This window comes from Bos grunniens, chromosome 13 (genome assembly GCF_055505025.1).
Source record: "Bos grunniens cultivar Pamir isolate PY7600 chromosome 13, Bosgru_T2T1.0, whole genome shotgun sequence".
Classification (NCBI taxonomy): domain Eukaryota; kingdom Metazoa; phylum Chordata; class Mammalia; order Artiodactyla; family Bovidae; genus Bos; species Bos grunniens.
This window is the reverse complement of record NC_141177.1, coordinates 19,004,145-19,021,299: the sequence shown is the minus strand read 5'-3', so window position 1 is coordinate 19,021,299 and position 17,155 is coordinate 19,004,145. Positions and strand designations below refer to the sequence as shown.

The 17,155-nt window shown below is 53.1% G+C and overlaps 1 protein-coding gene across 2 annotated transcripts; it reads right to left on the bottom strand.

Annotated features, from left to right (window-relative positions):
- Positions 1-758: 758 nt before the first annotated feature.
- On the bottom strand, positions 759-7,740 carry SACK1C (scaffolding CK1 anchoring protein C). 2 transcript variants are annotated; one of them, XM_086332189.1, is made up of 4 exons: positions 7,112-7,740; positions 4,576-4,743; positions 4,269-4,393; positions 759-3,470 (listed from the first exon to the last, which is right to left on the bottom strand). In XM_086332189.1, exons 1-4 carry the CDS (start codon positions 7,580-7,582, stop codon positions 2,033-2,035), a joined length of 2,202 nt encoding a protein of 733 aa, XP_086188315.1. In that variant the 5' UTR covers positions 7,583-7,740; the 3' UTR covers positions 759-2,032. The 2 variants fall into 2 exon arrangements, with proteins under 2 accessions (XP_086188315.1, XP_086188316.1); XM_086332190.1 differs by lacking the exons at positions 4,269-4,393; positions 7,112-7,740 and having other exon boundaries at positions 4,576-4,715.
- Positions 7,741-17,155: the final 9,415 nt, after the last annotated feature.

Below are 17,155 nucleotides of genomic sequence, written 5' to 3'. Positions count from 1 at the left end.
TTGTGCTGGTTGGATGTGAGGTATCAGAATGGAGGAGCCAGGATGTCTCGCAAAAGATGGGTTGATGCTGGAGATATATGTATTGAAGTTAAGCCTAGGGAGGAAGAGAAGGTGTGGGGGAGGTGAGGGACAGAGTAAGGTACGGGACAGATTTCCAGGCTGAATCTGGAGCCCAGGGGAGACGGAAGGGCTGAGATGTGGGGCCGAAGCCTGGGGTGGATGAGGTCATTCATGGAGAAAGTGTCCATTAGGGAGAAGTGAGACGTGCCAGAGGCTGGAGGAGGAGGCACAGCCAGAGAAGTAAAGGAAATCATCATACTGAAGAAGGTATTGGAGAGAGGACGGTGGATGAAGCAGAGTGTCGGGGGGCGGGGACGGGGGGGCCGTCCAGAGTGGGCAAGGGTCTGGGGGCTGATGGCTTCCACTTGTGCCCTTTGCACAGGCTTGATCACACTCAGCAGGCCAATTTCTGCCACCATCCCACCCCACCCACAGATGGTGGCAGTCAAGATACACGCTCTGGTGGACGGATGAACTTGGCCCACACTTTGAACAAAAGCCCCAGGGTCTCTCAGGATGTCACTCTCAGTGAGAGCAGAGAGAAGCTTGGAACCCCTTTCTTACCCTGGCCCTGCCACCCCCACCCTCCTACAGCCATAATCCACTTTCCTCCAGGGAAAGGCCCGAAGGGTGCATTTCCCCTGCCCCTCACCTGCATAGTCGTAACTCGGCCTTCTCAGAATACACCAGGCAGCCTCTGGGTCGGAGCTTGTCTGCGTTTATTGATTTGTATCAGAAATACACTCCCAGGCAGGCCGCAACTCAGGAGAGGGACCCACATCTGACAGCCTATACTTCTGGTGACACTAAGCAAGATGATTGTGTATATGTGTGTGTGTGTTAGAGTCTGAGTATCCGTGTCCTGTCCATCCTCTGCAGTTCATCTCAGACCCACTCCCTCAGCCCTCTCCCTGGTCTCTCTTCACCTGGTTCCCTCTCCCAGGAATTCCTCTAAATCTCACTTCCATCTATCCAAGTCCTTCCCACCCTTCAAGTTTTGGCTCAAAGACTGCCTCCTCTAAGAAACTTTTCTCACCACTCCATCATCACCGCCGCTCTCTGGCCTTCATTCTCTACCACCTTCTGTCACTGGTTAGCCTTTCATTAGAAACACCAATGATTTATGCACTGAATCCTTGTTTTCCAGGGACTGGGAGCCCTGTTGGATGTCCAGCACAGGACTGGATACACAGCTTTAGGTAGAAAAAGTTGTTGGATGGTACATGCCTGCCCATGAGTGTGTATGTGTGTGTGTGTGTGTGTGCTTAAGTGCATATTTATAGTCTGTGGATCCTGAGGGGTCTACAGTGTGCACTGAATGTGTCCTGGATTCATTTAGCCAAGTGACATTTATTGAGTAACTGTAACTAGAATCCTGAGTGTTCTGGTTTATCACATGGACCGTGTCTGTGGGTGTGAACCTTGTCAGTGTGCAGTGTACATTCTGCAGGTATTTGGGGCACCTCTATGATATATGGATTTTGTGTGTATGAGAACATGGGAACTATTGATATTGTGTATCCCGTCTGTGCAAAAACACAATCTTAAGAAATAAAGATTTGAGCCCCATTAGTTACTTGAACCTGATTCCAAGCAAGTCATCAAACTCGCTAGGTCTCAGCTTCCATATTTATATTATAGGAAAGATGATACCTATGGTCCTAGAATTGTATACCTACCAGAATCTATCTTGTAGGGTATTGTGAGTGAGGATGAATGATGAGAAGTAACCGGTATGGAGGGCCCAGCACAGTGGCAAGTGGCAAGTGCCGGTAACTGTAAATTCCATTTTCCCATGTGTGCGCATGTGCGTATATGAACAAGAATCCCGAGCCCCGGGAATGTCTAACCTGGGCTTCTAGATCCCTCTCCCCATACAGTTCCTACCCGAGCTTCCTCCCCAGAGTCTGGGACCTGAACAAATCTGGTCACAGTAGGTGGAAGACAGACATGTCCCTTTCTGGGAGCACAGCTAGGTCTCAAAGCGGCTTCGGAGCAACTTGAACTTGGACTTGTTGTACTTAGTGATGAGGTCCAGTTTGCTATGGCCCAGGGTCCGCCGTTTCTCATCCTCAGACAGGCCATTGCTGTTGCCGTTGCGCTGGCCACCCGCAGGGCCCCCGGAGAGGCTGGGCTCAGGTCCCTGCCTGGCGCCCTGCAACTGATGATACTTGGTGATGAGGTCCAGCTGGCTGTGGCCCAGCGTCCGCCGCTTCTCCTCCCCCAAGTCCACTCCAGCTTTTTGAGCAGGGCTCGGCCTAGGGAGTTCACTGGGCTCAGGCCCCTCACCCCGGAGTGGACCAAACTTTGTGATGAGATCCAGCTGGCTGTGGCCCAGGGTCTGCCGTCGTTCATCTGGACGCTGCTTGCCAGCCCTGGCCGGAGAGTTGGCTTCAAGGGGCACTCTGGAGCCCCCAGGCTGGGGGAACTGCACCAGGAGGTCCAATTGGCCATGGCTGTGGTTTGCGGACAGCCTCTTATCCTCTGGGGTCCAACTGCCAACCTTGGGTGAGCCTGACTCAGGGGTTCCCCTGGCACCCTGGGCCTGGGGCAGGAAATCCAGTTGGTTGTATCTCTGATTTGGAGCCAACCTCCTGTCCTCTGAGGCCTGCTCACCAGGCCAAAGAGAGCCTGAGTTGCGGGCCACCCCCAAATCAGGGCCTCCTGCTTCTCGTGCTCTGGAGAAGGGAACAAGGAGATCCAGCTGGCCATGGCTCTGACTCAGAGATGCCTTGTTCTCCTCCAATGTCTCCAGGGCTGTGCTGGGTACCCAGCGGCCCCGTGAGCGCCTAGGCTCCTGGCTTCCTGGGACCCCATTCTCTGGTAATCGGGGCAGAGCTGAGACACTCCAGGGAAAGGGGAGGAGAGGGCGAGAGCAAGCAAGCAGGGGTGACCCCCCTCCCAGGGTCACGGGGCTGGTGCTATTGTGGTTGAGGGCAGGGGAAGACTGGCACCAGGGGGACGCCCCCAGCTTGCTCAGGTTGGCCCTGTAGGGCCCTAGCAGTGGGCCGTGGTTAGGGTCTGACAGCTGGCGTTGCAGGGAGGGCTGGCCATCGGCCTCACAGCGGGTAGGGCCGGGGGATGAGGACCCCACACCCGTGTCAGTGCGGTCACCACCTCCTGGCAGAGCGAGGTACGAGTGGCCCATGCGAGGTGAGCGTTTGATGCTGCTGAGGCTGGTGCTGGAGGGTGATGAGGATGTGGTGCTGGGAACTCCTGGCCCAAAAGCCAAGGCCACTGGGGGAGGGCACGGTGCCCTGGGGGACGGGGGATCTTCACCTCCGCAGAATCCCTCCACCGGCCGGGACTCGGCATAAAGACAGCGAAACTCCCGGTCAAAGTCTTCCACAATGCGGCCCCTCAGCTGCAGCACCATGCTCGTGTGGGCCTGGCTGCAAAGCCAGGTGAAGCTGGGGGCAGAGAGTCAGGGTCAGGAGGCAAAGTGCAGGCCCTTGGGACCAGGCAAGAGTCACAACCAGGGGAGGAAGACAAAACCGCCACCGCCACCACCGCGAGGGCCCAAGTGAAGAGCAGAGCTCTGACTCCAGAATCTCTGCTGCTCGGCTTAGTGGACTTGGACACACGGTTTCCCGTCACAGCCTCAACTTCCCCATCTGTAAAATGGACCGAGGGCTAGGTTCCCTGAAGTCCCTCCAGTTCCAAGGTGCAAGAGTTATTGGTTGGCCAGAAAGTTCATTCAGCTTTTTCCATAGGATGGTACAGGAAAGCCTGAATGAAACTTTTTGGCCAACACCAATATTTTCTAGGCTTCCCTGGTGGCTCAGCAGTAAAGAATCCGCCTGCCAAGACAGGAGACACAGGTTCAATCCCTGGGTCAGGAAGATTCCCCCGGAAAAGGAAATGGCAACCCACTCCAGTATTCTTGCCTGGAGAAGCCTGTGGACAGAGCAGCCTGGTGTGCTATAGTCCACGGGGTCGCAAAGAGTCGGACACAACTTAGCAACTAAACAACAACAACATTTTCTGTGCTGGAGCATTACAGTGATCCTTCCACAGAGTGAGTTTCTCCAGGGCCCAGCCCTGGGCTCTCTTGCTCCCCACACTGGCCGCTGGGCCTGCACCATGCCTGACATTAGGCGGCTGCTCAGTCCATGATGAAAGACGGGCAAGTCAAAGCTGCCAGCTCCCAGGCAGCCTCAGCAGCCCATGGCCCAGCCCCCGGTGCACCCCCCATCCCACTCACTCACCTGTAGCTGCCCGCCACCACCTGCTCACAGTCGATGATGACAAACTTCTCTAGGGCCTGCCCCGTGAAGCGGCGGCCTGCCTTGCTGCAATATGTGTCCCCACATGTGCTCCGTACACGCATGTTCTGAGCCAAGGAGGGAAGGGGGTTGGGGGTGACCTTGAGAGATCGGGGCTCAAGCCATGTCTAACTCCCATGGAGTCTCTGACCGGAAAGAGCTAAGAGAAGCCGGCCCCCCTCCCATTGACTCCCAGTGCTCATGGACCAGCCCACCCCATGCCCCGGCTCCTGCTCCATCCCTCGCTGACCGGCAGGTGCCCTCCGTTGAGGTCCATCTTGTAGCACATCTCCAGGAAGTGCCTCAGGTGCTGCTGGGCCAGGAGCAGGTAGACGGGGATGCCGCGCCGGCCCGAGGCCTCCATGAGGTCACACAGAAGCTCCATGTCAGTGAATATGTCCATCACGACAGCCACCACCTGGGGAGGGAGGGGGAACTCAGCCCTGCCCGGGGGCAGGGGCTAGATCCCAGGAAACAGGCACTGGACTGAAAAGCAGGAGACCAGAGCCTGTGAGACCATCTGAACTGGGAGGGCTCTTAGTGGTGACCCAGCCTGGGGGGTTTTGACTTAGAAAGAGGGAGGTTTCACTGTCTTGAAGCCCAGAAGGCTGTTTGAAAGGTTTGTGGGGGGTTTTTTTTTAATGATTTTTATTGGATGTTTGAAAGTTTTTGTTTGCATTTATCTAAGCACAATTTCTTTATCTGTTGTCAGATTCTCAGAGGTCCGTGGATCAGCTGCACTAGTCTGAAGGTCTCCTCTACATAAGTGAGGAATGATGCCCAGAGAGGGAAAGAGTCAGAAGCAGAAACCAGCCCCCAGTTCCCAGGCCAGCACCTCACACTACCTGCCCCCTAGCTCCAGCTGTCACTCTGTGACTGTGAGGCTCCCTTGTCATGGATCAGAGCTACAGGCAGTGACCAGGGTCTTTGGTCCCCTTTGCCAGACCCATCTGTTCCTCTGTGAAACTGCAGAGGTTGCTGTGACTTTTTCTACCCATACCAACTGGGACCAAGTTTTCTGCTCACTGTCCGCTGTGAGAACCTCCCCTCCCAGTTCTCCAGGTTGAGAGGCAGCAGGTGCAGAGCTAAGCACTCCAGTTCTGGAGCCAGACAGAACTGGGTTCAAACCTGCACTCTGCCACTTCCTAGTGACACAGCCTTGGGTGAGTTCCTTCACCTCTGAGTGCCTTGACTTCCTCATCTGTTAAATGGAGATAAAGATAGCTACCTCTCTGAGTTATGGAGAATCAAATGTGAAAAGCCTCAACACGCAACTGAAGCTCAATAAACGATCCTTTCCTGCTGCTTCCTTAATAAACAAGGACCTTGGGCCACAGGGAGAGGAAGCACTTCCTAAGGTCACCGAGAGTCAGTGACAGCCCAGAGTGGAAGCCTGGCTTCCACTGGCCCAGAGGCAGAGGGTCTAAATGCGAGGAACCAAAGCATTGAGGGATGCCCTGGTCCATGGCACAGGTCTGGCCAGGAATAGTGATGGGGGTCAGGGGGGAGGACAAGCAAGAAAGATCAAAGGGGCAGAAGTGATGACAGCAGCCACTCACTAATAACCCCATTCCCGCTGCCAATCAGGCCCTGCCCTCCCCTGCCTGGGGCGTAGGGAGACTTGTCAGGGAGGCTCTGGAGGTCCCGGTAGGTCTCAGCATCCTGGCTCCTAACATCTGCAGTGGGCTCCCTGCAGGCTGCTCCCCTGGCCAGGGCACTGGGGCTAACCTGCCTCAAACCCTGCCTGGGGTCATCTGATTCTGGGCTCCAGGAGTGAGGCTGTGCTAGTCTGTGGCTACAGCCCTCCCGCACTAGCACCCCTACCTGCCCTCCCCCGTTTCCCTTTCTCCTGAGCCCCTGCTCCCCATCCCTGAGCCCAGCAGCCTCCTCTCCTCCTTCCTTTGGGTGCAGAGCTAAAAGCCCAGCCTTCAAGGCCAAGTGGAGGCCCAGGCTCCAGTGCCCCTTCCCCTGATTCAGGCCAGGGGAGACACGGTACACAAAGGGCAAGGCGTGGTTGGGGCCATACGTCAGGGCTGTGCCTCAGTCTTGGGGCCTGAGTCTAGAACTCTTTCCTCTACCTGAGCCCTGGCTCCATTTCACCAATGGACTGGACCTCCCTGAGTGAGTACCATCCCCTCCCTGGCCTCAGTTTGCTCCTCTGTAAGTCAAGGGGGTGGCTCAGATGCTCACCGAGGTTGGGGCTCTTTGTCTTAGGATCATAGATCTTTCTGAAAATCTGATGGGAGCCATGGACCCTCTCCCCCAGAAGAGAGAGGATTCCTCTCTGCAATGAGCACCCCTTTGTACCTGTTTTCTGGGTGTTTGTGGTATCTCTGAGGCCCATCCCCTGTTCTAAGCTTATCCATAATGTCCCCGAGTGCCAAGGGATTGTGCTGTGCTGTGCTTCGTTGCTCAGTCATGTCTGACTCTTTTGCGACCCCATGGACTGTACCCCATCAGGCCCCTCTGCCCATGGGATTTCCCAGGCAAGAATATTGGAGTGGGTTGCCTTTCCCTCCTCCAGGGGATCCTCCCAAATCAGGGATTGAACCCAGGTCTCCCACATTGCAGGCAGATTCTTTACCATCTGAGCCACCAGGGAAGCCCACCAAGGGATTACCAAGGTAAATAAAACCTCTAGGAGCTTGTGATCTGATAGGGCACAGAGGTTCTTGTCCCAGTGCTGCCCCAAGCTGCTGGGTGGCCTTGCGTGCTGGTCCCTTTCTCTCCCTGGGCCTCAGTTTCCATATCTGTGAAATGGGTGTCTGAAGAGATGGGGCCCTTACCGTGCGGGCCTGGCTGAAGAGGAAACGCAGAAGGTCCTTGATGCTCTTGGCTTTGTCCCGCTGGAAGTGGACCACAGCCTGCGTAGGGCTGAAGCCCGTGGCATGTGGCACCTCGGGCCAACCCAAGTCCAGGTCCGGAGGGTCTATGTCGGAGGCCAGGGGGAAGTATGTGCCCGAGGTGACTTCGGAGTGCAGGCTGAGGCGGTCAGGCCCCAAGGCCTCAGGTCCCTGGGCCTCGCCGAGCTCCGGGCCCCCACGTGCATGGCTGGTCATGTATTCCATATCCAGGGCACTCAGAAAGGGCAGCTCCCGCTCCTCGGAGATGACCCTCAAGTAGGCATCCTCGCCCCGCTCCAGGAGGGCGTCGGCTGCCAGCCGGGCTGCCTCGCTGTGCTGCAGCACCAGTGGGGAGCTCTCCCGCCACCAGGGTCGCTTCAGCTCGTCCACCCGGCTCCTCAGGGGCCCCGCCATGCTTTGGGCACCAGGCCCCCAGGCCCCAGGCCTCCGAACACGCCTGCCCACCGGCTCCTCTCACCCTCCAGCGGGCTCCATGGTCTGCACCCTGGGCTGGCCACGGCAGGAAGAAGATCCCAGCAGGCCTGCCTGCTGCCCCGCCTGCCCTGTGTGGCAGGGCCCCGGGCCTGTTGTCACCCTATGTCAGAGCCATGCTCCACCCCTTTGCCCCCGGCCTCAGGAACCTGTCAGGTCAGCCTCACCTGTCTGCCTGCTGTTGGGACTCGCCTGCCCAGAGAAAGGCAGGCCCTCAGCACACTCTCCTTCCCCACCCACCTCAGCCCCACCCCAGCATCACCTGCTCCTTCCCCGCCAGGCTCCTAGCAGTTTCCTCCAAACCCTGACCTTCCAGAGTCCCGGTGAAAAATGCTGTCCCACTCCGGAAAAATTCTGTTCAGATGGCTGTTTCCAACAAGCTTAACTCCGAGAAAGCTCTTGACCTGGTGGGGCCAGACCCTAACTCTAACCCTAACCCTCCTCAGGGGCTGGATATTAAATGATTATGGGCTTCTCTGGTGGCTCAGTGAATAAGAATCTGCCTGCCCATGCAGGGGACATGGGTTTGATCCCTGGTCCGGAAGATTCCACATGCCATGGAGCAACTAAGCCTGTGAGCCATTAACTACTGAGCCTGTGCTCTAGAGCCCGCAAGCAGTAACTACCGAGCCTGTGGGTTGCACCTACTGAAGCCCGTGTGCTTAGAGCCATTGCTCCACAGCAGGAGCACAATGAGAAGCTGGAGCACCGCAATTAGAGTAGCCCCTGCTCGCCGCAACTAGAGAAGGCCCATGCAAAGCAACGAAGACCCAGCACAGCCAAAACTAAATAAAATTGAAAATTTTTTAATCGTTATGAGAAAGTTGTTTGAGAGGCTCAGGGCACATGTTGCATGGTTCGGAGGCAAACAGGTCTGGAGGCAAGTTTCTGTTTTCTGCCACCATCAAGGACCGAAGTCCCAGAGCCCTCAGAGCAGGGTGAGAGGCCTTGTGCTGGAGAAAAGGAGTCAGCAGATGGCAGCTCACTGGGGAGGCAGGTCGGGCAGGAGTGGTCGCAGCAGTGCACAGTGCCAGCCCGAGGCACCACCTTTCTGTGGAGGGACAAGGTCCAGTGAGGATGGCCAGGACAGCAGGAGACTCAGGCCGTGTCTCATGACCCTGTTTAGTGCTGGCTGCACTTGCTTCAACTGGTCTGTGGTCATGCCCAGACCAGACAGAGGTTCCTCTGTGTCCATAGGACACAGGTTTGATCCTTAGTTGCAGGACTAAGATCCCGTGTGCCATGCTGTGCAGCCAAAAAAATAAAAGGAGGCCCTCCCCTGGAGGTGGGAGGCTGAGTGATGGGTGGGGGGTGAGTAAGCAGAGCCAGACCGTGGGAAGGTAATAAGCTGTAGGGGTAGCCAGGGTGGCAGGGCCTTCATTAGGGCCTTATCTCTGTTAGATCTGTTGAGGGGGGAGCAGGGGCCTTATCTGGGTCAGAGAAGCACTATTGGGAGGGGAGCAGGCATGTTTCGGTGGTGTTGAGTTTCTGTGGTTTATCCCTTGGTGGTGTACATATCGACCTGATGATACATATTTTTGGCTCTTTTTAAAAATCATTTTTAATTAATATAAAGTTTACCATCTTAAATGTTTTTTTAAATTTATTTTTAAAATTTATTTGACTGCACTGGGGTCTTAGTTGTGGCATGTGGGATCTAGTTCCCTGACCAGGGATCAAACCCAGGGCCTCTGCATTGGGAGCTGGAGTCTTAGCCACTGAACTCCCAGAGAAAGTCCCTCATCTAACTATTTTTAAGTATGTAGTTCAGTGGTTCACCCACACAGGTATGCAACTATCACCACCATCCATTGCCAGAACTTTTTCCATCTTCCACAACTGAAATTCTGTCCCTATAAAAGGCTTAGTACCTTCCTCTCTCTCTCCCAGCCCCTGATAGCCATCACTCTACTTTCTTTTTTTCTTGTTTTTAATTTTTTAGGCTGCACCAGATCTTAGTTGTGGCATGTGGGATCTAGTTCCCTGACCAGGGATCGAACCCAGGCCCCGTGTATTGGGAATACAGCATCTTAGCCACTGGACCAGCAGGGAAGTTCCCCTACCACTCTACTTTCTAACTCTATGAATTTGACTACTCTAGGTATCTCATGCGGAGAAGGCAATGGCACCCCACTCCAGTACTCTTGCCTGGAAACTCCCATGGACGGAGGAGCCTGGTGGGCTGCTGTCTATGGGGTCGCACAGAGTCGGACACGACTGAGTGATTTCACTTTCACTTTTCACTTTCATGCATTGGAGAAGGAAATGGCAACTCACTCCAGTGTTCTTGCCTGGAGAATCCCAGGGACAGGGGAGCCTTGGTGGGCTGCCTTCTATGGGGTCACACAGAGTCGGACACGACTGAAGTGACTTAGCAGCAGCAGCAGGTATCTCATGTAAGTGGAATCATACAGTCTTCGTCTTTTTATGACTGGCATATTTCACCTAGCATGATATCCTCAAAGTTCACTAATGTTCGACCATGTGTGACAGAACTTCCTTCTTTTTAAAGGCCGAATAATATTCCACTGCGTATACATACCATATTGTTTATCCACTTACCCACTGATAGACACTTGAATTGTTTCTGCCTTTTGGCTACTGTGAATAATGCTGCTTGAACATGGGTGTAAAAATTTGGCTCTATATTTTTATATATATATTTCCCTCCATGCCCACATTTGTATTAGATTCCACTTCTGTAAGTAAAAAAACCACCGAATATTGGCAATTTCACATTTCATATGGCTCAACATATACAAACATGCCTCAGAGATATTATGAGTTCGGACCATTTATTACAGACCACTGTAATACAGGAAATATCTCAATAAAGTGAATCACACAAATTTTTTGGCTTCCCAGTTCATACAGAAGTTATGTTCATACTACATTGTAGTCTATTGTGTGCAATAGCAGTATGTCTAAAAAAATACATATCTTAATTTTAAAATACTTTATTGCTGGGACTTCCCTGGGGGCCCAGTGGTTAAGACTCAGGGATCCCACTGCAGGGGGTGAAGTTTCCATCCCTGGGTGGGGAACTAAGGTCCCACTTGCTGCATGACAGGGACAAAAAAAAAAGTTTTAAAATATACTTTATTGCCAAAAAATGCTAACCATCATCTGAGAACTCAGGGTTGCCACAAAGATTCAGTTGGTAAAAAATGCAATATCTGCAAAGCACAATACAGCGAAGTGCAATAAAGTGAGGTGTGCCTGTACACTGTACCTACACACAGCTGTACCTGTGCATGCCATCTATCTGTGATGCTTGTGCATCTGCTTGGCTGCCTTAGCTGCACATCAGTGTGTTTACCTACATGCACATCTGTGTGTGCTCTCGTGTGTGTGTGTGTGGGTGCACATCTGCGTGTATGAGCATCTGGCAGTGGGGGTGCTCTTTGACCCTAACATTAGACCATGGGCCTAAGTGTCTGCAAAGGGAACTCAGCTGAGAAGGGCCAGGATAGGAAGACTGAGCTGAAAAGGGCTCCAAGGGATCCCTGATACTCTGATAATATTGGATTGGCCAAAATGTTCATTTGGATTTTTCCATTACATCTTATGGAAAACCCCTAATGAACTTATTGGCCAAGCCATAAAAGCATGTAAATCAAACCAGATTCCCCAGGGCTGCAGAACCACTCACCCTCTCGAGTGGGTAAAGGGCAGTGGGAGGGTAGACAGGTAGATCCTAGCCTTGGGGCTGAGCCTGGGGTGGGGACCCAGGGTGATGAGAGCCATGTGGATAGCTAAGCCCAGACCTGGCCACAGTGTGTCGGGAACAGGCTCCTTAATAACTATTATTAAGAGGAAGAAGAAGATCTTCCTGTCCAGGAGGTGTGTCAGGCGTCTGCCTGGCATCATTCTACCATCCTGGGGGCTATTTAGCCTTGTCTGTTCTCTCTTACAAGCTGAGTGGTGCCTGGGCAGGTGAATGTCCTGTTTGGGTGGTGGGAGCAGAGGCTGGGCTGCAGCCCTCCAGTTGCAAACAGCTCTGATGCCAACATGGCCACACACCTTTACTGGGGCACCTCTGGGTCAGAGAGGACAAGATTCCTGGAAGGAGCAGCCAGGGCTGGGAGGGGAGCCAGAGTATGCCCAAATCTCTCTTTTTTAAAAAAAATAATTAATTAGGCTGTGTTGGGTCTTAGTTGTATCATGTGGACTCTGTTGCAGCACAGAGGCTTCTCTAGTCGCAGCACGCGGAGTCTCTAGTTGAGGTGCGTGGACTCAGTAGTTGCAGGGCGAGGCCTTAGTTGCTCTATGGCATTTGGGATCTTAGTTTCCCCACCAGGGATCAAACCCATGTTCCCTGTATTGGAAGGCAGATTCTTTACTACTGGACCACCAGGTAAGTCCCCCAAATCTCTTGAATCAAGGCAAAGCTAAGAGCTAGACACAGGGACGAGTTGTGAAGATTCCCAGACTGGCTTGTGCTGGGAATTAGATGGGAAAGATTTCAAGATGTGTGGAGTGGTGGGCTGAGCATGCCAGGCTGGAGGACTAGAGGGGCAGGGACAGGCTTGTTGAAGGAACTGGGTGCAGTGGTGGGGGGATGGGGGGAAGAGTGGCCCAAAGCACCAGAGTCCCAGCAACAAGCCAGATGCTGTGGTTTAGCTGCTCTGGGGCACCACGAAGGTCTCCGGAGGCCACACTGGCTCTGGCACTTAATGGGTGAGATGAGCACTGAGTCACGGAGGCTTGATCTGTAGGATGGGGCCAACACCGTCTCCTTCACCAGGTTGTCGAGAGGAATAAGTGGACTCCCTGTGTCAGGGGCCTGACTGGGAGGAGGATGAGGAGCTCGGGACATGCTGGTTTAGAGTCTTTGCAGCCATGAAGGGACAGAGGCTCTGGGAAGGCCTGACAACAAACAAATCAACATCAGAGGAGCTCCTCCTGGTGAGCCTCTCCAGACCAAAGGCCAGTCCTGATGGTGAATGTGACCCTGGGCCGTGTCAGTGGAGTGTGGTTCTGAGATTTGGCCTGATCCCAGCTCACAGGAGGCAAGGTCCTCTCTCCACTCTGCATACGCACATGCATGCCAGGCAAGCGCCATCACAAGGAATAAGGATTCTGGTATTCTGTTTTGGAAAGGTGGTTGTGTCTGGGTCTAGACTGTGGATGCTGTGATGATGGGGTCTCAGCCTTTCCCCCACATCTTTCCCTCCACCCCCTCTACCCATCCATCCACGTATTCCATCCCAGTCCCCATTCATGTTTCCTTCAGGAAATGTTTCCCACTGCCCTCTCCTGGAGGCGAAGTGTGAGAGGACCACTCCTGAATCCTCGCCGGCTCCACCCTCCACAGAGAAGGGGAATGATTTGTCCACGTGGTGGCTGAGGGACGGAGCTGGGCTCAGATATTTCTGGGTTTCTCTGTCTCTCTCTCTCGGTTCCACAAAAGTAGCATATTCTCTACTGATCTACATGGTAAAATTCCAGAGGAGGTTCTGTCCCCACAAGGGAGAGAGGTCTACTCTCTTTGGGGGGCGTGGGCAGGGGTGTGCATGTTTAAGTTTGGGGAAGATATTAGAAAGTTCATTTGGCCAGAGAGCAAAAGCTATGTTCTCCAATCAGCTTTATCAGAAGTACCGGTAGGGGTCTCCCTGGCGGCTCAGTGGTAAAGAATACACCTGCCAATGCAGGAGACACAGATTCGATCCCTGATGGAGGAAGATCCCACATGTCACAGAGGAACTAAGCCCATGCGCCACAACTATTGAGCCTGTGCTCTGTAGCCCGTGCTCTGCAACGAGAAGCCACCGCAAGGAGAAGCCCACACACCTCAACGAAGAGTAGCCCCCACTCGCCGCAACTAGAGAAAAGCCTGTGTAGCAACGAAGACCCAGCACAGCCAAAAATAAATAAATATAAAAAAGGAACTGGTAAAGACACCATTTTGTCTTTGAATGAAAGACAAATCATTCTCCTTCTCTGCGGAGGGTGGAGCCGGGGAGGATTCCGCAGTGGTTCTCTCACACTTCGCCTCCAGGAGAGGGGAGTTGGGAATTCTCTCCCTTGAAGGAAACATGAATGAGGACAGGTGGGATGGGGTATGTGGACAGATAGGTAGAGGGGGTGGAGGAAAGGATGGGGGGAAAGGCTGAGACCCCATCATCACAGCATCCACAGTCTAGACCCAGACACAACCACCTTTCCAAAACAGAATGCCTCCAAATAAGAGACACCTCCACCTCTTATTTCTCAAAAAAGAAATATTATCTATTGATCTCTTAAGTCTTCAACTGTTTTTTTTTTTTTTGCCAAACCCCACATCTTGTGGGATCTTAGTTCTTAGATCAGAGATTGAAAGCAGAGAGTCCTAACCACTGGACGGCCAGGGGTTCCCTGCCACCTTGCCCCAACATCATTGGCCCAGCCACCCCTTCCTCCCCAGCCCAGCCCATCCCCTCACCCTCTGCCCATCCAGTCTACCCAACATGTATTTAATGCCTACTTTAGGCCAGCACTGTGGTCCCAAAGATGAGTAAGGCATGGTCTGTGCCCTGAAGGAACTCAGTTTGGCAAGGAAGGCAGACTCATAGGTAATTATAAGCCACAGAGTAAGCCGAGGTATGAACCCATTGCTTGGGGTTTATAGCTCATGAGCCACTCTGGAAACTGAGACAAACCACGTCCTATCCTCCATCCCCAATTAGAGTACAGCCCTGTGGCTGGTTCTTTCTCAGATGGTGACTGGGAAGTGGAGGAGCTGTTTCTGGCTGCAGGATGAGAGAAAAAGAGGGAGGAAGCAAGCCCACACAGGTTGGGGTTCTGGTTCTTGACTGTGAAACCCTGAGTGAGCCTCTCCAGGCCCCAGCCTCCCATCTATAGAGCAAGAGGAGGCTGGGCTGGAGGTCTCCAAATCCCTTCTAGTGCTCACATTGTGTTCTATCACTTTTTGACATTACAGGTCAGCGCTAGAAGATTCTCTTCCTGGAAATTCCCCAGCCAGGATCTCTTTTCTCCCCTCAATAGAGGTACAGAGGCCCTTGACCTGGGCAGGCTCTGAGCTTGGGCTTAGCAGCATGGCTCAAGGGAAGTCCCTTGGAAGCCACAGAAAACCTGTGAGGGGTGGTTAACACCCAGGTGGGGTGAGGGAGTAGACTAGGGCTCATTTCACACACTAGCAAGGTAATGCTCAAAAATCCTTCAAACTAGGCTTCAATAGTACATGAACCGAGAACTTCCAGATGTACAAGCTGGATTTAGAAGAGGCAGAGGAATCAAATTGTCGACCTCCATTTGATCACAGAAAAAGCCAGGGGGTTAAAAAAGTATCTACATCTACTTCTGCTTCATTGACTACTCTAAAGCCTTTGACTGTGTGGATCACAACTGTGGAAAATTCTTAAAGAGATGGGAATACCAGACCACCTTACCTGCCTCCTGAGAAACCTGTATTCAGGAGAAGAAGCAACAGTTAGAACCAGACATGGAACCACTGACTGGTTCAAAATTGGGAAAGGAGTTATGTCCAGGCTGTACATTGTCACCCTGCTTATGTAACTTCTATGCAGAGTACATCATGCGAAATGCCAGGCTGGATGTCTCACAAGCGGGAAACAAGACTGCCTGAAGAAGCATCAACAGCCTCAGATATGTAGATGATACCACTCAAATGGCAGAAAGTAAAGAGGAACTAAAGAGCCTCTTGGTGAAGGTAAAAGAGAACAGTGAAAAAGCTAGCTTAAAACTCAACATTCAAAAAACGAAGATCATGGCATCCAGATCATGGCAAAGAGATGGGGGAAAGTGGAATCAGTGACAGATTTTATTTCCTTGGGCTCCAAAATCACCGTGGATGGTGACTGCAGCCATGAAATTACAAGTGGGCAAGGCACGGTGGGATGCAGTGGGAGAAGGCTGAAGCAGGCGGAACCAGAGCAGCGAGCAGAGGGCTGCTCCCAAGGGAAGAGCTCAAACACTTTGGGACTGTCCACAGACCTGCCTGCTCCCCTCCCTTCCCCACCCCAGCCCCAAGGGCTGATCAACTCTAAGTTCCCTGGGCATCAGGAGCTCCTTTCCCTCTTGGCCCTCAACACAGACATCACTTGCCCCCCATGCATCTTCCAATCTCTGGTCTCAGGAAAGGGCTCCCTCCTCCTCTCCAAAGCCAGGCCCTTATTCTCAAGATCAGGCTTCCACTTTCAGGGGGATCTAACAATAATTCCTCACACTTGTGAGAAGTTTCCTACCCTACTCATTGCTTCACACTTAATAGGGCTCCTCCCCAGCCCCACGCACATCTTCAGTCCTTTCTTGTCCTGAAAACACCTGCTCTCCTAACTCCTACCCGATTTCCCTCCATTTCTTCTCATCAAGAGCACCACCCAAGATTTCACAACTGTTGCCATAACCTGCTCCCAGAAGTCTTGACCCTGAAACAGTATAAAGCACTTAAGCTTCACCCACTTACTCCCAGCCCCTAGGCTCTGCAACCTGCTGCATTAAGAGGCTCCTCCTTAGGGAAGCTGCCCGCTCCCAATCCCCCCAACTCCCCCCCACCAGCCCCACTTCAGGCTTCACCTGCCACGCTGATTCCTGCTCTTCTTACCACAGCCCCCACCCCACCCGCATCACTGTGAATGCTTTCTCCCCCACCCACCCCAGGCCCTGGTCTACCTTCATCTCATTCCTGGGAACACATCCAATTTCATAATTTCAAGTGTCCCAAAGTCCTTGGCCCTGAGGCCTTAACCACCCCCACCCTGAGATCCAAGCCTGCCCTATGCCCTCGCCCTCCTGTGGCATCTTCCACAGCCCAACTCCCCTGCTAACATTCGCACCAAAGCAGCGGGGTGGGGCTCGGAAGACACAGAGGCTGTGAGCTTCACTCTGTGATTTCTCCTCAGTAGACCTCCCTGGCCTGTCTCATAGGATAATGTAATTAGCACTTGAAAAAAACAAACCCACGACAAAGAGGATTCTTCAAGTTCCCCTCTTCTGCCAGACATCTCCCCGCTCCCAGGAAAGCTCTGGACGGCTCCTCTTCAGGCTCCAGTTCAGTCAGGCATGAAGTCCTGACGATTTTATTCTGTGCACCTTTGGAGTTTGAACTCCTTTAAATTTCTACCATTCCCCCAGGCCCTCAAGCCAAGATGGCCGGAATCCTTGCTGACTATGTCCATGCACCCTGCACACGGCTGTGCATCCTCACTCCCACCAGGTCACAGTCCAGACGCAGTTACCAGGCTTTGATTCGTGGACTCACCTGGATCTCTGCAACCTTTTCTTCCCTTAACCACCAACTCAGTTGGCCCACTCAGTCTGAAAGTTTCCAGCCCTATGCCACAGATGCTCGCTTCCTGTTTTCCTTTCCACCTACCTAAACCTTGCCCATCCTTTACATCCCAACTCCCTTCAAGGCTTTTCTGACTCTGGAGCCTGAACCCTGTACTGACTTTCCCCGTTAATACGCCCACAGTAACCCAAGAAGCTGGAATACCACTCTAGGTTTCCTTTCGCTTTTCAGCGGAGCACAAC

Excerpts from the sequence above, each read along its gene's own strand:
- SACK1C (XM_086332189.1), bottom strand. The coding sequence starts at position 7,582 with ATGGCGGGGCCCCTGAGGAGCCGGGTGGACGAGCTGAAGCGACCCTGG. Across the intron at positions 4,744-7,111 it reads TCTTCAGCCAGGCCCGCACG|GTGGTGGCTGTCGTGATGGA; the intron begins GTAAGGGCCCCA and ends CTCCCTCCCCAG. Across the intron at positions 4,394-4,575 it reads TCAACGGAGGGCACCTGCCG|AACATGCGTGTACGGAGCAC; the intron begins GTCAGCGAGGGA and ends TCCTTGGCTCAG.